This window comes from Sinocyclocheilus anshuiensis, unplaced genomic scaffold (genome assembly GCF_001515605.1).
Source record: "Sinocyclocheilus anshuiensis isolate Anshui unplaced genomic scaffold, SAMN03320099.WGS_v1.1 scaffold447, whole genome shotgun sequence".
Lineage (NCBI taxonomy): Eukaryota > Metazoa > Chordata > Actinopteri > Cypriniformes > Cyprinidae > Sinocyclocheilus > Sinocyclocheilus anshuiensis.
The window spans coordinates 4,332,659-4,342,854 of NW_015552615.1; the positions used below are offsets into that span (position 1 = coordinate 4,332,659).

Consider the following 10,196-nt stretch of genomic DNA (forward strand, 5'->3'; position numbering starts at 1 on the left):
TTTCACGCAGCATACAGCGGTGTTGTGCATTTTGACCAGTTGATGGGAAAAGTATTCTTAAAATGCATTCAAAATTTTGAATAATTTGTAATATATAATTATTCACGGTATTTAGAAGTGCTCACGATAACAATATCGTGCATATTCATTACCGTGATATATCGCATTACCGAATACCGGCACATTAGAGCCCTGCATTTCAGCCCGGGCCCGATGGGCCCCGACTTTTTTACGCCCCTCGGGCCGGGCTTCGGGCCAATTTTCACGTCATAGTTCGGACGCGGGCGGATGAAGTTGTCGATCCTGACTTGCCATCTCCTTTCTCCTTCTCGCCTTTAGAGAGAAGTGCATCTTTACGGATTATGATTATAATGAAAGAGTTTTTGTTTTTGATTTGTTTTATTTCGTTAAGTAGTCATTTAAAGCTTTCTATAGATATATTTATCATGTCTGTGAGACATGTATTCGCTGAGTTTTGGTTCATTTTTGTGAAGCGCTCCTGTTCAAGATGAGACGGCAGAAAGCGCATCATGTTTGTTTTCTTTATTTTATAAAAGCACAACGTTTTGTTGATATTGTGAGTGCACACAAATAAAAGTAGACCCTTTACAGCTACGAATTATGTATTGCTGCTCTTACCTTCATGAGCAAAAATGACGGCGTATCCACTGAAAAAAATGCAAGTGATCGCACTGGCGCCTCCATGTCCTGCAAAGCGCGCTTTAGCTTCCACTCTGCGCACAAACTATTGGATATAGCGCACATTTATCTAGGTTTAACGTTTAAACATTGTTATATGCTTGAACTGTTTTATATCTATAGATTTTATTTTAGGCAAGTCGTGATGATTTGAGAAGGCTAAATTGATCAAACATAGGCTCACTGTCTGCCGCTGGCCGCTTGGTCGTTACTTTAAAAAAACAAAAACTTATATTTAATGAACAAAAAATGCTCCAAAAGTTTTTAAAATTAACTTCATAAAAAATTGAAACGAAATATAATCACTTTGCCATTACATACAAAACTGAACTATTTTAATAGCTGAAACAGTAGTATAAACTGTTTTGGGAGAAGGGGAAAAAAAAGACACGCTCGGGTCGGTAATTCTGATAAGCTTGTCGGACACGGGCCGGGCTAGGGCCTGAGCGTCTCGGGCTAGGGCCTAAATTTGAGGCCCGTGCATGGCTCTACGGCACATGACTACAGCGTTCACTCTTAAGGTCTAGAATTTAGAATTTACATGCTTCAAGGGACATTAAGCATCAAAATATGACAAATTCATTGTAAATGTGCTTCCAACAATGTCAGTAATTTAAAGCAAAAGCGACTGGTTGACACCGATATAGTCATCAATATGGAAACATGTATGTAGCATATATACTAAAAACATGAGTATTTGTAAAACGGTCTCACTCTTTCATATAGCGCAATATCTTCTTCTTCCTCCACAAGAGGACCGGAGTCAAAAAAGTGCTTGGATCTTTCTTCACGATTTTTCATACCTATAAACGAAAGTAAGATGTATCAAAGATTTGTCAAAAGTACACAGCATGAGGTAAAAGCTAATGTTCTTATATTGATTAACATAAATCTTGTGTTTGCATACACTTACGTTTCAGGTAGCTTGACTGTGTGTGTCTGAAGTTGATTGACAATTCTTGAAGGCTCTGGGCCAGTGAGGAGACCACATTGGTCAACAGCCTGTTTTCTTGCTCTGTACAATGACGGCTCTGAGTCTGGATCCCCGTCACGGCCCGCTGGCACCTGTGAAACATCTACACACACATGCAGACTCACTACAACAGCTGAAAATTGTTCAGTTTTATGATGTGTGTTTTGATTAATTGCTGTAGTTTTTCTGTCGGTCCACTTCAACCTCTTTAGTTATAACAGATGGCACTGTAATAAAACAGGATTTCTGCGTGTGTTATTATACCTGTGTAATTTCCTGTGTAGTTATCTCAATGGCGTGCTCCTCTTCACTGCTGTCATCCAGCGTGGGCCGGTTCATGTGTTTGTCGTGCAGATTGGCCAGTTCCTTCATCTTCTGACTAATGCGTGTGATTTCATACTGAATCTGCGGGAACAAGGACTTCACTGTTCACTCTGTTGACTATGGATAGAGGTCTTATTTGAGCGAAGACTATGTATGCCAATGTCAAATATCTAAATCTAGGTTCAAAATAAATACTGCCGATTAACATTAAACATAACATTGTTAAGACCATTTTTTATGCAAGAAAGAATTAATATACACTAACATTTAAAAGTTGGTAAGAATTTTTAATGTTTTGGGAAAAAGTATTTTATGTTCAGTAAGGCTGCATTTACAGTAAAAACGGTAATATTGTGGAAAAAAATAAACGACCATTTTAAATAACTGATAAGGGGGCAAGGACTGGGATTGGGAACCGCTGCTTCAGAAATTATACTAATATGCTGCTTTGCTTCTTAAGAAACATTTTACTACACATTTTTTCAGGATTCTTTGATAAAAAAAAAAATAAAAATAGTTCAAAAGAACAGCATTTATTTGAAGCAGAAATCTTTTGTAATATAATAAATGTCTTGTCCAGTTCATTAAATGTCACTTTTGAATTATTTTTTAAAATATTTTAAATGTGTTACTGTACGTGTTTTTTGTTTGTTTGAACAAACTAAGGGGTGAGTCTAAATGATTACTCTGGTAATTCATAGCATGCCACAGATGCTGCTAGTAGAGCTTAACTTGTTTTGAAACTGGAACATGCCTTTAAATGTCACTGATCACTTCAAACAAACATCTAATAATTACCTCATCCACTCCCTCCACCCATTTAGGCGGGAGTCTCTTCGTGACACCGATAGCAGCCTCTGGATCCAAACTGATGCCTGACACCAGGGCCATACGGTCATCAGCCAACTAACAGACAGAGAAAGAAATGAGGGCAAACATCACATTTTTGTTGATAAAATCTGTAAAATTAATTCAAATACAGTAAATGTAGCTGTATGAGAGATTATTATTGGTAGCTGAAAGAATTATTGGATAAAATATTTTATGAAAAAACAACAGTGTTCAAATTTTGCACAAACTGACCTTTTACTAAGCCCCGCCTTAAAAATGGCAGACCAACCCTACTTTATCCTTCTATTGTTCCATCATTTTATCAGACAAGCTCTTTTTTAATGCAAGTCTATGGAAGGTGTGTTTTTTATGGTTTTGAAAGCAATTGTACAGAAAACTGTAATCAGGAAGAAAGGATACACACTGTCAAATCTTGAAAAAGTCCATGCTGTGACTAAAAATATGTGTTGCACTCATTCCTAAATGAACACACATAACTATGTTTTCATTGGTGGTAAATTAACATTAATTCATTCCAACGAGACATTCTTTAAAGCTCATCTGAGCTAGCAACAGTAACCAAGGGGGCGGAGCTTAGCAAAGGAATGCTAAAACATCAAGGTTACCTCATCAAACTCCTAATGTGATAGGAAGAGCCCAGCGATGTCCCATCCAATGAGAGGAGAGATAGAAGAGAAGCGGAGGAACATGAGGAGTGAGAGCAGAGGAGCCCAAGACAAAAAGCAGAGATCAGCATCAAAAACACTGACAGCAGGACTTGGACAGAACTGGACAAATCAGGAACAAAAACCAATAAATGCAAAGTGTTCTTAACTGAAGATTAATTCATATATATATATGCTAATGTAGAAGGCAGAAATACATAGATAGAAAATACACATGTGCATATACCTAAGATTTTGTCCATTCCAGCCCAATAACTCCAACATCTTAATCCTACTGCATGATTGTGCTACTGATTCATAAATTCACTAAATAAGATATTAGGTTTGGAAAAAAGCACTCTGTGATGTTACTGAATTTATAAAATGCAATAAAAGATTAAGCTGGAAGATAAATCCTATTTTTAACCCAAAGCAACACACTGGCATGATTACTTTAGATCTGAGCAATGCACAGCAGAAGATTCTGTCAGGATTTTGCAAGGCAGAGCAAGAAGTGCTTAGCTAGACCACAAGTAGTACAAAGAGGGGAAAAATAAACATGCAAGCAGATGGTAAAGAATGGAGCCACTACACCAGACAAAACACAAGCAGGCATGATATATGATTGATATAGGATCAGAATGACGTCCGTGCTAGTAACACAGTGCTAACTTCAAATACTGCACTGACAGACATACAAAATCTGTCTGTCAGGACCCAATCAATACCCTATAAAGATACTGGAATATTTAAAAGCATGCTGGATAGCAGGCCGCCCACCAGCATCAAAGAGAAAGAAAAATGTGATGCATAGCTTATCTGTAGGAAAGATCTATGGAAGACTGGGAGACAAAACATACTGCCTTCGTCTGGAGTCTCATTTTAAAATGTTAAAACATAACTAGAGCAAAGTATGTAGAGAATCAAAGAGTTTCACACAACTATTTTAGAAATGTAGCGATAAAACACCACACTACAGTTATGTTTGTAAAATGCATAAAAATAAGGTATTACAACAGCTTAGAGGCATTTAATGAAAAGTGATACATAAAGGCATAAATTATGATTTTAAACCTGGTTCCATAAACTTGGTTAACCAATCCAAAATATCCCAAATTTATAAATATTTAATTTAAATTATTTTTGTATGATCAAATTACACTACCGTTCAAGGTCTGGGGTAAGAACAATTTCTTAAAAATAAATGAATAATTTTATTAAGCAAGGATACATTAAATTGATCAAAAGCGACAGTAAAGACTTACAAAATATTTCTATTTCAAATAAATGTTGTTCTTTTGAACTCTGCATTCATCAAAGAATCCTGCAAAATCAGTGTTTCCACAAAACTTTCAGGTAATGTTAAGAAATGTTTCTTGAGCAGCAAACCAGCATATGAAAATCTTTTTTTTTTTAATGAAAAACAAAAACAAAATATAATAGTTTCTGGAAGATCATGCGACACTGTAGTAATAAAGCTGTTATTTTAAATTGAAATAGTATTTCACAATATTCCTGTTTTACTGTATTTTTTATCAAATAAATGCAGCCTTGGTGAACATAAGACACTTAAAAATAATAATAAAAAAAACAACCCCAAACTCAAACTCTTGAACAGTAGTGTATACTGATTTTGACATTACAGTTTCATTTTGTTTTCTAAAGACCTAAAGTTATTATTCATGGATTAATCACTACGTATAATCTTTGTTTTATTATACTGACATTCATATTTGAAATAAAACACAATTACAAAAATGTGTAAATGTTTCTTTTCAAGTTTACACACCTAACAGCTATTATTTTCATAGCTAATATTATTATAGCTTATATTTTCATCACTTATTTTAGACACATTGCCAATAAAAAAAGCCAATTAAGTTCTTTTTTAATATAATAGGCCTACTTAATTTTGTTCCACACACAGTACAAATGGATCTTCATAAACGAAAATATACAGCTGCTTTCATATTTCAGAAAGGGGCCCATCATATTTTAAGGTCCCTGGCATCAAAACGTCCCTCACTGATAAATTCATGATCTAAACGTTAGCAAAACTAGCACGACCACCAACCTTGTAATTTAGTAATTTCATTGCCATTCCCGTGTGTTGAGGTAAATCAAAATGCGACTATACGAGAAGTGTTTGATGAACAGTTAGCCGGTTTGCACAGACCTGCCAACTCCTCACACGGCAAACAAAACAGTAGAGGTTTGTTGGACAACCGACTGGGCCGATTGACATCAACAAACACCACTAGCTAGGGCTGTTGTCTAGCTAGCTCAGAATCACACACGCGCGAAAACAAACAATTCAGACAATGAACGTTAGACTCACCGCAGCATTGCTACGTGTATTCAGAGTACGACGGGGGTCGTATGTACTCACTTGCTCAGCCAAAATCTGCCGGTTTTGGATTGCATTGTTCCGCATTAATAAGAAGGCATCGGTCAGTCGCCGAGTTGCCATGGCTACGCAATACAAGGCGACAGTAAAATGAAATAACTGCGAGCTGCCTCGATGGCTGTCTTGAGATTATTACTCAGCTCGTCGCCAAGGCAGCTGGCTGCTAAACTAGAGAGCTAGCCTGCAAAACGACAGGCAGGCTCGCCCACCAACTCAGCGCCTCCGCTTTCGAGTTTTCGGCCCTCTTTTAGACCGAGACGGTCCTGAGTCTGTATCCTGTAAAGTACCACAACATTACACGAGCGATAACGCAAGTTCTCAGCTCGGCTTCAGATAATGGATGGATCACCATCTCTGTGACTTCCGTGACGTGGAATACGTAGACGTGACTTCACAATGAAACTTCCGCTTTGTGCAATGAATATCGTTTTGCTTATTAAATTGCATATCATAAAATACATTTTGTAATATTTTAACAATTTGATAACTGATTTGGCCTTGTTTATTGCGTCCCATATATTAATATATTAATACGAAAATGTATTTTATTTTTCTCTTATTTCTATACCTTATCGAAAAATATAATAATAAAAATGATTAATTATATTTAAAAATATACATTTTATGTACTATCATTGTCTAGTTTGTATTTTGTTCTTGAGCATAAAAAAAGCAAAATCACGATTGATTTTTAGCCTAGACCTAAATAAATATTTAATTTAAACCTTGATTGTATTTAGTAAATACTATATAAAAGCAAAATTAGCAAATCTAAAAAAATGTTTTAATATATTTTTTTATTTATTTTGCGAAAGTTTGATTATTTAGACTTTTAAATATATTAATAATAAAAAAAATCGAATATTTTATTTGATAAAAAGTTGAATTGAACTGAAGAGTAGGAACTGTAAGTGTTGTCATTTAATTTAATCTTTTATTTCACTAATTTTTTTATTTCGTGAATATAATAATGAAAATAATAATTAATTAATTAAATTATACATTTTTGTACTATGGATGGTTTTTGTTTGTATGTTGTTCTTCATCAATAATGAATGTGAATGAAAAATAGGAAGAGGGTAGATTTGTAAACATAAAACCTATATATTTATTAGCCAAAAGCCTTATAAATAAATGTAGGCTATATTCGTAAATTGTAAACAACTTTATCCTTCAAACAGGAGCATAGAAATAATTTGAAGGGTGTCATTGTATGAGGATTTGGGTTTTTTTGCTGTTGTATTCAGACTTGGGTCATAGTGTTGGGTCTGTCTGAAAAAAAAAACTGAAGAATGTAATTTTAAACTATTAGCAGTTAGCACACTCATTTCATATTTAGCGTTCTCGCTTCTGTACTGTTACGGCAACTCAGAAGGGCCTATTGGCATTTCCACAATTTGCATTAGAAATAGTATCATTTGAAGTTTCACCACACGGCGGCAGTGTTTCCTACCTGAAAGATCACGCGCACAATCTGACATCAGTGTTGACGTTGATAGAGAAAACGTCTGTGTGAACGTTTTCAGAAAACGTTATACTCCAGATGTAGAAAACGTATGGATGTTGAAGGGATAACTATGATAAAATAGCTTTCTCCAGTGGCTGAGTGGGAAGTGACAGACTTTGAGCATTTCTACATTGCTGTTGCTTTTCCCATGTGGAGCAACAGAGGAACTTAGTCATTTATCTCACTTAACCTGACACTGTCTAAACCCCATCTGTGAAAACTGTAAACATGGCTAGTCGTCTCCAGCTCCTATCTATCTATCTATCTATCTATCTATCCATTCGTCGGTCCACTCATCTATCTATCTATCTGTCCGTCCGTCCGTCCCTCCCTCTATCTATCTATCTATCTATCTATCTATCTATCTATCTGTCCGTCCGTCCCTCCCTCCCTCCCTCCCTCCCTCCATCCATCTATCTATCTATCTATCTATCCGTCCGTCCGTCCATCCATCCGTCCCTCCCTCCCTCTATCTATCTTTCTATCATTTCTGGTCACAACATTCCCATACTACCATTTGTGTTTGTTCATATTTTTGATGACTTTACTATTATTATAAATTGTGGAAAATAGTCATAATAAAAAAACAGTAGGTGTGTCCAAAGGTTTGACTGATAGTTTGCATTTACAGAAAGAAAGAGAGTTTCCAGCTTTACTTTCCATGTGCTAACCAGTGTGACGTGCCAAATCTGCTGGGTTTACGTAAGACAAACCCACCCCTGTTGACCTGCTGTCTATATAACTTAGAAGCATGCATCTTAGGCGACCCTTCAAAGATGTTCTGCAGTACTGGTGAATTTATTATTGCATACTGCCAACTTACAACAAGCTTAAAAAGCACCCTCCTGCCACGCTACATAAAGAACTGTGACTTCCTGCCAAACGAGCAGCTGCAGCAGCAGCCAACCCTACAGGAACATCATTTGAAGCCTCCTGCGATATGTGTGAGTGAATGGTTGGAAGTTAAACTACAATCGTAGATCCAAGATTACAGAATATTCTGGAATAGAGTATACATAATAAAATATTAAATAAAATGTAAAGGCCTAATAAAACAAAGCTGAGGTTGCAGAATGAGAAAAGACAGATATAACTGGAAGGTTTATACAACATGAACATGAACAGACAACTACAGAATGTGTATTGCATATAAAAGTTCATAAGTGGAGAGCACAGTAATGTTAGAGGTTAACTGGGGCTATAAAGCAGACAAAACCCAGCAGTTTTTACCTTATCTGGACAGTAACAGAAAATAGAGGTTGTGACCCAGAGTAACTAGCAGGGATTTCACAAAAAGAGCAGCTGTGTAACCCAATTCCCCTTCCTAAACTGTTCAGGACACTCAATATCATTTTCTATCATATTATATATACTATACAATACAGATTAAAAGTTTGGGGTCGTTAAGATTTGTTAATGTTTTTGAAAGCAGTTTCTTATGTTCACCAAGGCTGCATTTATTTGATTTAAAATATAGGAAAAACATCACAACTGTGAAATATTATTACAATTTACAATTTTCATTTGAATATTTTTTAAATTGTAATTTATTTCTGTGATGGCAAAGCTGATTTTTAGCAGCCATTAATCTAGTCTTCATAGTGAATAAAAGATCATATATTATAGATCAAACTACAGCAAAACCTCTCTACATAGCACACAGTCACTATGAATAAAATCTATGAATTCAATAAATAATATTTGGCAAATGTTCTAATGTAAAACACCAAACTGTATTTGCAACTCATTTTACTACCATGATCTGACAAAATTTGAAACAGGATACTGTAAGAAAAAAAGGATGAGGCTTGGTTTTATAATTTGGGAACTAACTGGATTGTGAAAAACTAATATTTGAATGAAGCCATTCTATCATGTTTACACGAAGCAATAACCAGTATTTACATTTTTTGTCTTTTCAAAAATGGAATCTGAATTATCTTAATTTGAGGTCTTTTTTTGCATATATGTGATTAACTGTGATTAATTAAATTAATTATTCATCATCCTAATTCAATCAAAATTTGAAATTGATTGCCATCCTAAATTAAAATTATAAGCTTTTTCCTGAGGACTGTTTCTCCAGTTTTTTGTTTTCTCACACACTTGTCTCTCCTCTTTTTCCATCACTCAGCTACATTCTCTCTTTTTCCCACTCACAGTTCAGTGTGAGATTCTCCTCTCTGCTTCATCTTAACCCTCATGCGTACCCAAACCCTGATGGCCATCCTCTCACACACACACACACACACACACACACACACACCACATTCATCATGCTCTTTCGGCCCATTCATCACATCCCCCTGAGCCCCCACAGTACTCTTAGACACAGGCATGGGGTTAGCAAACATCTCCTGGAATTTAGGGCTGTGGTTGGGTTTTTAATGTTTTACAGCGAGTCTCTCGCAAGTTCACAATTCCCCACAGTGCGGAGGAACTCACGGGGAATGGAAGGAGAACGCATGTGTACGTAATAGGAATGATGTGTGCTCAAGTGCAGAAAATCCCACAGACTGTTTACAGGGTTTTCATACTTTGTGGCCGTGAGTGATGACATTTATTTGCCCTTGACTAAAGAGGAATCTCTTTGATTATGTTTGACCCGAGCGCCTGATAAGAGTGACAGCGCCTAGTGTTGTGCTTTGTTTGCTCTCTCACTGAATATGTCTCTCATAGATAGCAGGGCTATTAGCAAAAGATTAATTTTTTTCACAATCTAAAGAAGGCCAAAGTTGCCACATCCATAAAATGTGTCCAAAATCAATCAATCATTTAATTGATAATTAA

At 36.0% G+C, this 10,196-nt stretch overlaps 1 protein-coding gene across 4 annotated transcripts in view; it reads right to left on the reverse strand.

The window, feature by feature from the left end:
• Positions 1-6,267, reverse strand: part of LOC107666170 (syntaxin-16-like) — a 9,345-nt gene extending 3,078 nt beyond the window's left edge. Inside the window, exons 1-6 of one of the 4 annotated variants that reach the window (XM_016457350.1) lie at positions 5,882-6,267; positions 3,454-3,465; positions 2,795-2,902; positions 1,937-2,077; positions 1,613-1,775; positions 1,414-1,502 (exon numbers count right to left, since the gene is read on the reverse strand). In XM_016457350.1, coding sequence (XP_016312836.1) covers positions 1,414-1,502; positions 1,613-1,775; positions 1,937-2,077; positions 2,795-2,902; positions 3,454-3,465; positions 5,882-5,962 — 594 coding nt within the window. In that variant the 5' untranslated portion in view covers positions 5,963-6,267. Of the gene's footprint in view, positions 1-1,413; positions 1,503-1,612; positions 1,776-1,936; positions 2,078-2,794; positions 2,903-3,453; positions 3,466-5,830 lie in introns of all 4 variants that reach the window. The other 3 variants (XM_016457348.1, XM_016457351.1, XM_016457349.1) reach the window with 3 other exon arrangements.
• Positions 6,268-10,196: the final 3,929 nt, after the last annotated feature.